Source organism: Brassica oleracea, chromosome C9 (genome assembly GCF_000695525.1).
Source record: "Brassica oleracea var. oleracea cultivar TO1000 chromosome C9, BOL, whole genome shotgun sequence".
Taxonomy (NCBI): domain Eukaryota; kingdom Viridiplantae; phylum Streptophyta; class Magnoliopsida; order Brassicales; family Brassicaceae; genus Brassica; species Brassica oleracea.
Window position 1 is genome coordinate 38,651,420 of NC_027756.1, and position 13,910 is coordinate 38,665,329.

General features: G+C 41.0%; 3 protein-coding genes across 6 annotated transcripts; 1 reads left to right on the forward strand and 2 right to left on the reverse strand.

The window, feature by feature from the left end:
- The first annotated feature begins 498 nt into the window (after positions 1 to 498).
- LOC106317842 (glutamic acid-rich protein-like) lies at positions 499 to 4,790 on the forward strand. 3 transcript variants are annotated; one of them, XM_013755623.1, is made up of 12 exons: positions 499 to 603; positions 971 to 2,138; positions 2,229 to 2,262; positions 2,496 to 2,578; positions 2,755 to 2,814; positions 2,904 to 3,014; positions 3,096 to 3,176; positions 3,260 to 3,334; positions 3,447 to 3,963; positions 4,039 to 4,139; positions 4,220 to 4,250; positions 4,364 to 4,790. In XM_013755623.1, the coding sequence occupies exons 2-12, from the start codon at positions 1,020 to 1,022 to the stop codon at positions 4,519 to 4,521; spliced, it is 2,370 nt and encodes a 789-aa protein (XP_013611077.1). In that variant the 5' UTR covers positions 499 to 603; positions 971 to 1,019; the 3' UTR covers positions 4,522 to 4,790. The 3 variants fall into 3 exon arrangements, with proteins under 3 accessions (XP_013611077.1, XP_013611079.1, XP_013611080.1); XM_013755625.1 differs by having other exon boundaries at positions 555 to 724; XM_013755626.1 differs by lacking the exon at positions 499 to 603 and adding an exon at positions 610 to 716.
- Positions 4,791 to 5,506: 716 nt separating this feature from the next.
- LOC106317843 (spidroin-1-like) lies at positions 5,507 to 8,352 on the reverse strand. Of its 2 annotated transcripts, XR_001265240.1 has the most exons (3): positions 6,047 to 8,352; positions 5,929 to 5,970; positions 5,507 to 5,763 (listed from the first exon to the last, which is right to left on the reverse strand). XR_001265240.1 is itself a non-coding variant. In XM_013755627.1 (2 exons), exon 1 carries the CDS (start codon positions 8,133 to 8,135, stop codon positions 6,060 to 6,062), a length of 2,076 nt encoding a protein of 691 aa, XP_013611081.1. In that variant the 5' UTR covers positions 8,136 to 8,352; the 3' UTR covers positions 5,507 to 5,763; positions 6,047 to 6,059. The 2 variants fall into 2 exon arrangements, 1 of the variants encoding a protein (XP_013611081.1); XM_013755627.1 differs by lacking the exon at positions 5,929 to 5,970.
- Positions 8,353 to 10,319: 1,967 nt separating this feature from the next.
- On the reverse strand, positions 10,320 to 13,411 carry LOC106319394 (fasciclin-like arabinogalactan protein 1). Its single transcript, XM_013757707.1, has 2 exons — positions 12,693 to 13,411; positions 10,320 to 11,186 (listed from the first exon to the last, which is right to left on the reverse strand). The coding sequence occupies exons 1-2, from the start codon at positions 13,338 to 13,340 to the stop codon at positions 10,557 to 10,559; spliced, it is 1,278 nt and encodes a 425-aa protein (XP_013613161.1). The 5' UTR covers positions 13,341 to 13,411; the 3' UTR covers positions 10,320 to 10,556.
- Between the last annotated feature and the right edge of the window lie 499 nt (positions 13,412 to 13,910).

Genomic DNA, 13,910 nt, shown 5'->3' on the forward strand with positions numbered 1-13,910 from the left:
AGCAAATGGATACATGAAGTTGAGGAAAACTCAACGTGAGAGAGTTGAGCCTGTTCTCCTACAAGTAAGGAGACCAAATCTTTCTCTTTGTTATTTGCTGAACTTAAATAAATGAAGATTAAATAATAAAACAGCTAAACCAATTAACCATATTGGTAATGTGAAAGAGTAGAGTTTAGCGTATGTCTTGGAGTCTCATCACTAAATTTTATATTCTTTTTGTTTTTAACTAGATTATGCGATTACATTCATATTATATTATTTTTATTACTATCATCAATTAAATAGGGGAAAATATTTCTTTCTTTTCTCAAAAAATAGTAAAAACCAAAATATTTTACATTATAAAATATCCACGATGACTTCATTAAAAACAATGTATATACTACATCTAGCAGAGGATAATCTTAAATTAAAGATTGTCCACCGATCCACAAGAGTACGTAAGACACACAATCTGACCCGTCCATTAAGCTCACAGGTCCGACGTGGCAATGAAGTTAAAATCAGGTTTTGCGAGTGAGTTGGTATTTGTTCTGATTCGAACGAAATAAAAAAGAAAGTAGAGAGCTTTGAGAGGCCCCCTTCCCTTTGGATAGCGAGGTGAGATTCCAAAGTCTTCTCCTTTTGTCGAGCCTCTTTTCAACACTGTGTGTGCTTCTTTTTGTTTGATCTTTCTGAATCCGCTTGTGGGTTTTCTTGAAGTCGCGTTTAGGGTTTGTGTGTACGTTCTCTCTGATTTGCGAATTTGATGTTTGAGATAGCTCTTTGATCTTCTCTGTCATAGTTGTTGTTTGGATCTAAATCTATGGGTTTCCCCCAAAAAGTATTGAACTTTATGATAATTTGTGGTATTATTCTTAGTTTGGATTTGATCTGAATGATAAATAACTGAAACTGAAACACTTTTCTTTTCGATTAGAGAGCCCAGATGAGTATTTATATAGTTGTGAACTTTTATTTTCCACAGCCTTTTCGTGAAGTTTTGTATTGGAGATCTGCTGAACACTGTGTTTACGATGGGGGAAGAAGATACGAAAGTCACTGCGGAGCCAACAGCAAATGGGACCACCAGTTCTCTTCCAAAGCCATCAGGTGAAATCAGTGGGAAACAGGCGGAGGAGAATGCTAGTGGCGAGGGAACACAGGAAAATAAGAAAGGTGAGGATACTGGATCTGAGAAAATGGAGATAGATGATGACATCAAGCAAGATGAAGAGGCAGAGGTTTCAGAAAAAGAAACGAAAGCTGAGACTAAGAAAACAGAAGAGAAAGATGTCAAGGAGCCAGCAGAGATTGCTGAAGCAAACGAAGTAAAGGGACAACCAGAAGCTGACCAAATGGATGAAGACACAGATGGGAAGAAGTTGGAAGCTGGTGATGGTGTGTCTGGAGGTGCTACAGCGGAAGATACTGTGATGAAGGAAACCGTGGAGTCTGATGACAAGAGTGAGACAGACACAAAAGGTTCCGAAGTGGTGAACAAGATAGATACAACTGAAGGAAGCCAAGATAAAACTGAGAAAGAATCAGAGGAGGAGAAAGTAAATGGAAACGAAGAAGAGAGTAAGGAAGATAAGTTAGTGGGTGGAGACGAGGGGGACAGTGTCGATGAGGTTGAAAAGAGGGATACAGGTAACAAAGAAGAGGCACCAAAGGAAAAGAATGAGGGCGAAATGGCTGAAGATGGGAAAGAGAAAAAAACAAACAAAGAAGAGGAAGTGAAGGAAGCGAACAAGGAAGAGGAAGACACTGATGTCAATGAGCCAAAAGAGGAAGACGAAAAAGCAGAGGCTAACGGTGAGGATGAAAATGATGTAGATGATAGCAAGGATGAGAATGAAGATAAAGAGGAGGAGACAAAAGACGAGAAGGAAGATGAAAAAGAAGAGAGCATGGATGATAAAGAAAAGAGCAATGATGAAAAGGAAGATGAAAATGAAGATAGCAAGAAGTCCAGCAAGAGAGAGAAAGGGAAGAATGAGAAGACTCGCGGGAAGACAAAGAGCGAGGAAGAAAAGAAGGATGCTGAGCTTAAGACTCCATACTCTGATCGCCCTGTCCGCGAGCGAAAATCTGTGGAAAGGCTTGTTGCGGTGATTGATAAAGACTCCTCAAAGGAATTCCAAGTTGAAAAGGTTTGCCAATAGTTTCCTCCTGTGTTTAGTCTCTAATCTATAGTGTATTATTTGTTAGATCTGTTTATTAGTTACTTTTGGATATTGCAGGGAAAAGGAACACCTCTTAAAGATATCCCCAATGGTATGCTCGTAATCCTTATAGCCTTTTTAAAGTTCCTCTCAAGAACATTGATAGAGTACATAGTCCTTTCCTATTAATGGATTCCCCTTTGTGATTCTCTTTTTGATCAAAGGTTGTCTGCAAGCTGTAGTACTGGGTGGTACTGGGTCATGACCACGTTTTCTAATTAATTAATTTGTTTCATCTGCTCATTCACTTGAACTGAACTTTATAAGTTATATGTTTCTCTGCAGTTGCTTACAAGATAGCAAGGAAGAAGTCTGAGGACGTTTTCAAGCTTCTGCACACAATTCTATTTGGCGGGAGAAGAGGGAGAGTGAGCACCTCTTTGTACCATTTAATATATTGCCACCCCCATTAAGTGTTCCATGTTCATGTGGGGATTCTAGTGTAGTTTGAAATTCTTAGGAGTGGCATCCATTGTTATCCTCACGCTTACTGAGAGTCTGCTAATCATGTTTACACATGACTCGATTTTTCGTGCTTTGACAGGCTGCACAGGTTAAGGCAAACATATTGCGCTTTTCTGGTTACAAATGGCAAGGAGATGAGGTGGGAGGCATAGCACATTAGGCTTGTTCTACATATGCTCGTCTCGTTTTTCCTTGCGTTGATATTTGACCTCAAATGATATATGGCAGGAAAAGGCAAAAGATAAAATAAAAGAAAAGCTTGACAAATGCAACAAGGAGAAGCTGCTGGAGTTTTGCGATCTCTTTGACTTATCGGTTGCCAAGGCTACAACGAAAAAGGTTACTTAGGGTTTTAATGTCACCGTGTTCTTTCTATTGTAGTCAACTTGGCATCTGACCCGTAGTTTTCCTCACATACAGGAAGACATTGTTGCAAAGCTATTTAAGTTCTTGGAAAAGCCTCATGCGACTACTGATGTTCCTGTTTACGAGAAAGAGAAGGTAACTTTGATGGTAGAAACGCTTGTTGAGTTTGGAATGTTGTTGAACATATAACAATTTGTTTTTCTTGTTCTGTTGTAAAGGGCGCAAAACGCAAAAGAACTCCTACGAAAAGTTCACATGCAGCTGGAAGTTCATCTTCTAAACGATCAGCAAAGGTATTATTGAATAGCTTGCAACTGGACGTCTGAGAGCCCTTGTGTTAAAAAAAAGGTGAAGACAATGTATGTGTCGGTTTAATTAATTTCGTTGTGTTTTTTTTTTTTGCAGAGCCAAAAAAAGACTGACAAAAAGAGCTTACCTCATTCTGATGATGAGTCTGAAGAAGAGAAAGAGGAGGAAGAAGAAGAGGAGAGAGAGCATGAGACAGAGGAGGAAGATGAAGAGATTGATGAGGAGAAGGAGGAGAATGAAAATGGGATTCCTGATCAATCGGATGATGAGGCCCCTCAACCTTCTGAAAGTGAGGAGAAAGTTGAATCTGAGGACTCAGACTCAGAGTCAGAGGAAGAAACTAAAAAGAAGAAACGTGGTTCTAGGACAGTATCTGGAAAGAAAGAATCGACAGCAGGGAAATCAAGAAGCAAGAAAGCTGCAGTCTCGACGAAATCCAGTCCATCCCCAAAGAAAGTTGCTCAAAAGCGTTCAGCAGGAAAAAGAAAGAAGAGTGATGACGACGACAGTGATACTAGTCCAAAGGCATCGTCCTCTAAGAGGAAGAAGACTGAAAAACCGGCCAAGGAACAGTCCTCGGTTCCTTCAAAATCTGCATCAAAAGAGAAACCAGGTTTGCTCATACCCTCTTGTTTTTTTTCCGCCACTGTTTTATCTGTGTCTGTTATTCTTGTTTATCTGCTAATAGGAAAAAGAGGCGGAAAAGGAAAAGACAAAACCAAGGAGCCTAGTGATGAAGAGTTGAAAAATGCAATTGTCGATATCTTGAAGGAAGTGGACTTTAACACGGTGAGGATTTGAACCATGAAACATCCTTTTCATGAAACTACACTAATTGTGCTAACAAATGCTGTATCATTTTTTGACAGGCCACGTTCACTGACATCCTCAATCGACTAGGTATGTGGACAGATGAGATTGTTCCTTAGCAGTTCTTTACTTGATTGATGATAGTCCTGCGTATGGTTTCTATTTTCTGCGTTATTACATGCATTGTTTTCACATGTTTTCAGCTGGGATGTTCAAACTGGATCTCACCTCAAGAAAATCATCGATAAAGCTGATGATTCAAGATGAGCTGACTAAGCTAGCAGATGAAGCCGAGAATGAAGTTGGAGAAGAAGAAGATGCTGAGAAAGAGAAAGCTGGTGGAGAGGAGGTCAAGGCTTGATCACAAAGCATTTAAATCTAGTCTTAGCTACTATTTAATCTTCAAGAGGTCTCTATCCCCATTTGCCTCACTAGGCAAATATACCAGAGAATGTAATTTGTTGGTTGTTTTTGGTCGGGACTTGTGCTATAAACAGGAGTTCTTTTCTTATTTACTTTTGGTAGAGTCAGAGAGGAAGAAGCTGATGAGTAGTATAAGGCAGTTTCGTGTGTGTGTACGATTTAAACATAAGCTCCTTCAGGGGTTTTATGCTGTTTCACATAAAAAAACCCTTGTGTTTTTCTAAAAGATATTTTGTGCAAACTTCCCGAGCCTCTCTCTCATGTTGTTTCCTCTGTGCAATCTATTATTTCGCGCGTCTTGATTTGGTTTAGTGAGTATGGGAGACCACTGACGTTGACATTAATAATCTTACGATAGCAAACAAAGACCAAGCTCGAAAGTGACCCATTGATGGATTGCAGAGAAAGAAGGGACAAGCAAAAACTTAAAGAAACCTATTCTAATGAATCAAGCAATGTCTCAAGTGGGCACCAGAAACAGGAAGAATTAACTTGGCCAGTGCTACTGAAGATAAAAGTATCTGTATGCCATTGATGAGGATGTGTTTCGTATCAACAGAAACTTAAAAAGATGAAGAACATGGATAACTGTGACGTTACATTTACTTATAGAAGCTATTAGACTTCCTCTTAACAACAACAAGAAAAAGATGATCTACTGCAACACTTTCGGAAATTCGAAAAACACAACCCCCAAAGGATGCACATGCTGTTACATTTGTCATGTATCCATGACCTCTGAAGATCCTAAGGCAGACGAAGGGCTTACAAATTCAGTGAAAACATACAATACAACTCAGATGGCTAAAACATGGAGAAACGAGATCAGTGACACTGGCCAAGCTAACTATTTGGCTGCGACTAATACAACTACACAATCACAAATTCAGAAACAATTAGAATAAGAACAAGGACAAACGACAGGCCATAACATCACCACCATACACTGGTCTTAGAAGTTTCACATATAATAAAACTGGTAAACGGTAAGGAGTCCTGAAACTTAAATAAGGCAAACGTTTGCCAAGTTTTTTTTCCAATTCTAAGTAACTAAGCTGAGTTGAAGAAGAGATTCACCAGTGAAAGACTTCTTTCTGTGACGAGTCGACTCTTCCTGGGGTCTTCTTCCATACGGCTTCAGAATTTTGTGGGAGCTCTCAAAGTCAATCTACCCATAACACTACAAATTTAAGAAGACAACAGAAACCTTAGTCAGCAACGAAAAGGGGAATAAAGTATACACCAAAATGGTAACTGTCAACTCGTTATTTTCGAAAATCTTTCTTCTAAGAAAGCATACACTAGTCTTTTAGACAATGGGACAATAACATGGTCAGACAGCTACCTTTTAGTATACAAACTAATCTGACCAGTAATTTAGCAATGTCTGAAAGCAAAACATGAAAATGAATGATACAAATTTACATGAGGAATGAAAGATATCATTAGATTCAACTACTTACTTTTATGCAATAACTATTCAACTGTAAGACGCCTTCTTTTCCCATAATCAGCATCCCTTGATCTCGACCGATGGTTATCCTCCCGAGACAACCGTGACTTGCTGTGCCCTCTGGATGATCGACCTCTGTTCCACTCATCATCATGCTCAGGTTCGTCCCTGTGTCTATTACGATGATCACCACCATATCTTTCTCGTTCTTCTCTATGACGAACCTTCTCCCTGTCCATTTCTCTGTCACGATCCCTGGAACGTTCACGCTCCTTATGATGATGTTCCCTCTCACGCTCACGACCGGTGTCTCTATCATCACGATGCCTTCTCTCTGGCAAATCATAACGGTGACCAACATCTTTCTCTCTCGTTATGTCCCTTTCATAACCAGCATATTTATCCTCACGATTCCTTCTATCAGATGAACCAGACCATTCCCTTTCTGAAGCTCTCTCTTTATCCTTTACATGATTCGGACGAGCCCCTCTATCGTGATTAACCTCTCCATACTGGTGATCCGATGCAGCTTCCTCCCCGTAACTCGATTCCGCAGCTCTGGCAGCACTCAAATCTTCACCACCACCACCCCATCCTCCACTATTAGGATCCCACATTCCCATATCAACACCAGCATTAGGCATCATTCCCATTCCATTCATCGGCATCCCTCTTCCAAAAAACGCTGGATTCACGTGAGGTGCCACTCCAGGTAATCCAACTCCTCCAACAGGAGGGAACGAGGGTAAAAGCCCAGGAAACGGTGGACCTGGAGCCCCAGGGAATCCTCCATACGTTCCCATTCTCCCCATGGGTCCACCAAAACCCTGTTCAAACCCTTGCCCCATCATTGGATGCATCATATTCATAGGAGGCCCTGTGCCCATTCCCTGACCAAACCCACCACCTCCACCATTACCCATCAAACCTCTTCCACCCATCCCAGGCCTATTCCTCATTTGACCACCTGGTCCCCTACCACTCATTCCTTGAGCATTCCCTCTACCCCAGTTACCTCTACCGAATCCTCTATTTTCCCCACCTTGGAAATTCCCGCCGTTGTTGTTGGTGGTGGTGGCAATGACTGGTTTACTCGGAGGATCAGCAGGCCCTCCTCTCTTAGCTTGTGCAAGTGCAGCTTGCGCCTGTTGGCTTCTGTTCACCTGTGCCTCCCCCAGTCTCTTAACCATATACGGAGGGGCAATCTCAACAACACAAGGCCTACCATTGAACTCATAACCATCCATCCCCTCTTTGCAAGCGGCAGCTGCCATAGGATCATAGAACTCCGCTTGACAATACCCTCTCGACTTCCCATTAGCTTTCTCATCGAAGAACCTAACCTCCTTCACTGTACCATACTTGCAAAGCTCAGCCTCAAGTTCAGCATCGGTTGTCCACCAATGCAAATCACCAATGAAAAGAGTAGTTACGCCACCACCACCACCGTTCCCCACACCAGGCATATGGATAATAGCTCCGTTCCCGACCATGTTACCACCAGGTCCAGGAGGAGTCACGCCATTAGCATTACCCAACACAGGTCTCATCAAATTCCCGTTATTTCCCAAGCTAGGCGGGGGTGGCAACACACCATGAGAAAAGTTATTTCCTTTAGGAGCCTCCGCATCATTAGCCCTAGTAGGAGCTTGCCCTAGCTCAACTCTAAGTCTAAGCCCGCCACCAGTTCCAGCTACAACTCCGCCAGGTACCTGCTGGCTAACATCGCCTACCATACGCTCTTGAGCTCCATATCCACTAGAAGCGACTACCACACCAGTAACACTTCCTTCCCCAGCTTCTGATTCTGCTTCTTCTTTGACAGCAACGCTCTCACCAACCAAACCAGGTATCGAAATCTCAGCTTCTGGTGTACCTAAAACTGGTTCTTCACCCTCCGTTTTGACCTTCTCCTTCTCCTCGTTTCTTGATTCCACCTCGTCGGTCTTCCTCGCAGACTGAAGAAACGCATCTCCGACATTAACGTCGTTATAGAGATCATCGTAATCGTCGTCTTCCTCCGCCATAAAACCCTCGTCAGCGACGGCAGAGATCGCCTCGTTTCGATGGAACTGATCTCTCCCATCTCCCTCGTCCATCTTAAACAAAACAAAAAAAAAAAAAGCTTCTTCCTTTCGATCAAATTCTCAAAGCTTAAGGCTCACTCTAACAGAAACAATCTCAAGGGCACAAAAAGATTGCAGAATCTTCGTCTCCGGAAGCTAGAAACGGAGAGAAGGAGCACTCGCTAGAAACCCTAATCCGGTAGATTTGTGAAATTTCTAGGATTTTCTTATTAAAATAAACATTTTTTCTTTCTTTTCGTTTCGAGAAATGTGGAATGGAATCCAACTAATATCGCTAACGTGCACAGCGTGGTAAGCGCATGATAAAAATCCTTTACGAATGAAGGAAACACGTGTACTGCGAGAACATTCGCGTGTTTCATGGGCTATGATGAGTAATACTCCTAATTATACCAATGGGAAATGGGCTGGGCTTACTTTGAGGACAAACGTAAACTACTTGTTGTTCAGCCTTTCGAAAATCTAATGAACGTCACGTCGTCTGAGCTTTCTAATGGCACGCAGTCCTTAAAAGGATGGATCCAAAACGCTCGTTGAAGAATGAAGAGGGAGAGAACCATGCATTGACAACAATAGGCACTTTAAACTTTACTAAACAAGCAAGAGGAGGAAGTTCATCTTAGTTCATAGTGGCGATTCATGTAACCTGACCAGACTATCAAATAAGTGGACCTATTTATCAAACGCAGAAGCACGACTAGGAATATTGTGACAACTCTAGTTTGGTCATTCTATATATTATTTAACTGTTGTTCTATAGGACTTTCATTTACAGTAAGTATACGTATTTTACGTTTGATTCTTCGAACTATATATCATTTACGAACTAGTGGTATAAACTAGAAGTAAGAGTACTAGAGACCTTTTCTCTCTGGCACACCATCCAAGGCGTCATTTCAAGATCACCCTTCGATCTCCATGGATTCACACTGCAAGGTCTTCTCTGTCATCATCTCCGTCCAAACCTCCATTTAAGAAGCTATGCTTCTCCTCATCGAGACTCCACCTAGGTTAACCCGAAGCGTTTCAAGGAGAGGTGAAGAACTCTTGAAAGCTCAAAGGTCGAGCTTTTCATCTGTCTCTGCGTTTTCCATGCCTAGTTCGTTGCCTCCGGTGAGAACTCGCCTTTCCAATGTCTCAGGCCCTGCTTTCGTTTCAGTGACGAAGAGCCCTCCTTCACTACCCTGTAAGCCGGAACCTCCAGATCTGGTTCCGGAGGAGCAGCTAGAACACTTGTTTGAAGCTTTCTCTTCGCCAGATCCGCCGCTTGAAGCTCTCTCTCCACCAGACTGCCGCCTGAAACTCTCTCTTCGCCAGAACCACCAGACCCTCCTGACGTACCGTCGTTGGTAATATGATTCTTTGCTGGTGCGTTGACTGGAGCTCTAAATGTTCCTTTCCCAGCATGCTTGTCAATGTGGTTGTTGCTACAACACTGGTCTCTCTTTCTCTTCCATTAATCTAGGTTTTATCTCAGAGATTTTCTAACTTAATGTTAGATGATGAGTTGATATCCTTAGTTTGGTATTTTGAACTCTCTTGTGGTTTGTCTATGTGTCTCGCCTTGGCCTTGGTGTGCCCCTTTACTGCAGTATGCAGTCCTTTTACTGCTTTGTGCAGTTCTACCTTTGTGGTACTCAAGTCATTATATGTTCAGTTGTGGCAGCTTAATGGAGTGATGCCTCGCATATCCATTCATCATGTGAATCGGGTTTTGTTGGACAGTTATTGTCTGGTTTCCTCTTTTATAGAGGTTGTTCCTCTTCCAATTTCATCATCTACCTTGTGTGGTTTTGTTGCAGGGAATCTAATGTTGAAGATTAGAAATACTTCTAACACTGAAGTTCTAGTCAAAGGCTTTGTAGCTATGTTGAAAATTGTTGATTGTGCATTTGCTGCTGCTTCAATCCTGGGAGTTATATCACTGATTGTGGTCTCTAATTTCCAAGGCTTCGTCTCACTTTACAGCTCGATGGTCGTTGAGATCAGAAGACTTCTCGACGTCATTAGTTGTTTAAGCGTTTTGTATACTCCTATCCTTCTATGTTGTATTTGTTTCCTTGTAATAGCTGTCTGTTTAGCCTGGATGGCTATGTTTTCATGTTCCATAAACACTCTCGAGCAAGAATCTATAAAAAAAATTGAGGTTTGTCTAAGAAAAAAAAAACTAGAAGTAAGAGTATTACCGCAAAAGTATAAACTAGAAACTAGTGCTCAATCCCAACGGCTAACACCATTCATTACATCATCAACCAAACAAAACACGTGAACAAAAAACACCCAAACAAAAAAATCCACCGACTAATTAATTTGACACCCAAACTTTTAAATAAAAATGAACATCAATAAAGGGACATTTAATAAACATCAATTACTTTCCCTCAAATCCATAAATAAAGATTCTAGAACAAACGAACAAAGACAAGAAGTGAACTACAGAAGCGAAGAAGAAGCAAACAAGCAGAACAGGCTCACCACCAAACCAGCCGTTGCTCCTCCGACGATCCTAACCGCACTGGCTTCATCAGCAGTCGCATCATCCGCATCTCCATCAGGCCCTTCGGCAGGCGAATCCGAATCACCAAACGAATCGTCAGGAGACGGCGCAGCCTTCTTCTTTTTCCCCTTCCCTTTCCCTTTAGCCGGTTTAGGAGAATCCGCAACATCTCCATCCTCCGGTGCCGGAGCAGGAGCAGGAGCTTCAACAGCCGAAGCCTTAAAGAGCTCCTTAGGCAGTAGAACCTTATCTGTAGCATAAATAGCCAAGGGCTGCTCGTCAATAATAGTATCAACGATCTGGACAGTGTTGATCCTTGTCCTGAGGGTAACTTTCTCTCCATCGTTCTGTACAGTGAGCTCGAACTTGCTGGCTCCGTCCGTGGCAAGTGTGTTCATCGGACCATTGTTAGATTTGAGCATGGCCATTGAGTAATAGGTGGGGACAGCGAGGAAGTCAAGGAAAGCTTCTTTCTTTGGAGCAGTCAAGTTCTTGTATTTGGGCAAGAATCCTTTCATGGCGTCATCTCCTGGACAGAACACTGTCATGCCTCCTTCTACACTCTCCTGTTACAACATTAACACAGTCCAAAAACCCCGTTTGAATCACTCGAGTAATATTTGTCAACTACTTCAATTTATCTACTCAATTATAGTGGCTAGTGAGTTAGTGGGGAAAATTATTGCTACTTTTCATATTGAAAAGGTAAATCTTTTAAATTCGAATTATAAGAATTTAGAATCGTATAATGATGCGATAATTGAGGTAATCAAAGTCTATATGTTTGACTATATATTTGTTCATTAGCTACCTAACACTGTCAAACACTTTTTTTGACTTTTGTTGCAAAACCAACGGCTATAAGCCACAAGCAACAGAACAAGCACATGCATCTTTTCTAATCAAAGTTAAATTCCAACTTAACAACGGAAATAATTAGTACTAATTGGCGTATCGTTTCTGATTCGAGTAATTAGGGTTTAATCTGTGTAATTATTGTACCTGCCTCCTTTTGTTTTATTTAATTTTCTGTATTTATAAGGTAACATGCATGTATTTCTTGATTAATTGTTTTTAACTGGAAAACGGGAAAACCTAATAAAGTACTTAATTAAGAGAAATTCTTGGACCTCTAGATTCACCAACCAATAGTGTTTGAGTATTTGATATCTTTTTAAAAAGGAAACAAAATTGAATTTCCAAATAAGATTATATTTTTGAAATAAAACAATAAAAATACATAAAAATAGTTACAAAAAATAAATAAATAAATATTGATAAACTTTTAGCAAAATACTAAATCCTAGATCCTAAACTCCAAACTCTAAATTATAAACCTTAAATCTTGGATATTAAACCCTAAATCATACATTAAAAACTAAATCTTAATAACACTAAACCCTAAACCTTAATCAGTAAACCCTAAACCCTTGGATAAACCCTGGATAAATCATAAACTCTAAATCAAAAATATTTAAAATTAAATCCTAGAGTTTATGATTTATCCAAGGGTTCAGGGTTTACCCAAGGGTTTAGGGTTTACCCAAGGGTTTAGGGTTTACCCGAGGGTTTAGGGTTTACCCAAGGGTTTAAGGTTTAGTGATTAGAATTTAGGGTTTAGTGTTAGTAAAATTTAGTTTTTAATGTATGATTTAGGGTTTAAGATTTTGCAACGGTTTAGAGTTTATCCAAAGTTTAAAGTTTAACGTTTAGGATTTAGGGTATAGGGTTTAGTATTTTGCGGAAGATTTAATAATATTAATTAATTTATTTTTTGTAACTATTTTTATGTATTTTTATTGTTTTATTTTAAAAATATAATATAATTTGGATATTTAATTTTATTTCTTTTTTTAAAAGATATCAAATATCAAATACTCAAACACTATTGATTGGTGGCTTAACCTAAGATGAACCCAAGAATTTCTCCTTAATTAATTGCAAAACCAGGGTTTTGAGTAGTGAATAATTAATTTATACATTTATACAGCAGCATGCATCTAATAACTGAATAATTATTTGAATAATCATATACAAATATTGAAACTAATCATCAGGGTTTAGTAAGTTACCTGGTAAGTTTTTGAAGCACCAGGGTTAGCGAGAAGCGTCTCAGCGAAAACTTTACAGCCATGAGCCGACATTATTCCGGTGAGATTCATCTCAGCCGGAGCTGGAGTCGGAGCCGACGCCGTTTCCGACGGTAAGACTTTGCTGATCTGAATAATGGAGATGTTGTACGGAACTTCTTCAACGGATTTGACGAAGAAGGAAGACAGATCTCCACCGTCGGGACCGAGTCCGACCTTACCGCCTCTCAGATCCGTTATGTTGACGAATCCGGTGGTTCCCGGAGCTGCTCCGGTGGCTTGGAAGATAGTGGCGGCGAGAGCTGAACCGTCGCGGATCTGGTGGATTTTTTTGGCGCCGAAGTAGTCGAGGAGGACGTGGAGGGAGAGGATGTTCTTGATGGTGGAGATTGGGTAGCCTTTCGAGGTTAAGGCGGACATGGCGGCGTTGTCGACGGCGAGGACGGTTATGGTTGTTCTCCGGTTGATTTCGCCGGCGAGGTGAGTTTGGGTGAGGAAGTGGTTGAAGGAGGAGAAAGAAGGGTGGCTTGCTAAGAGGCGCGTGACGTTGTGCGCGTGTGTTTCGACGGCTAGGAGGAGGATGATAGGGAGAATGTAGGAGATGGTTACTTCTCTCATCTTCTTCGCCATTGTTGATACTGCGGAGGGAGACTGTGATGAGTTTGGAGATTTGAGAGAGAGAGTGAGCTCTGAGCTTTAAGAAGACGTAGATTGGGTTACTTAAATGGACTTGGCTTGTGATGAAATTACCGTTGTGCCATTGTTATTTTTTTAATATTTATTGCGAATTTAAACTTATGGGCTTGCAAGTTTGTGATTTGTGAGACCATGTCACACGCTGTGCTTCCACTCTTTCCACCTACTGTTTCTTTATTTTTTTTTTTTCGTCAGCAAACAGCAGACTCATGTAGACTCTGCGAACCACTCCGGTAGCTCTGCATCCGTATGGACGACAAACGACGGTTGCTTTCTTGCACTGCGTGCGAAACTGTCCGCCTTTAAGTTCTGTGTCCGTGGTATATGAATGATCTCTGAGCTGTTAAAACTCCTCTTTAAAATTTTTATGTCTTCCAAATAGCTTGCAAAGGCTGGCCACTCTTCTGGTTCCGACACCATCTTCACCAATTGAGCACTATCTGTTGCAAAAGTAACCCATGCTTGTCTAAGATTCCTCATACATTCCATTGCCCATATAAGGGC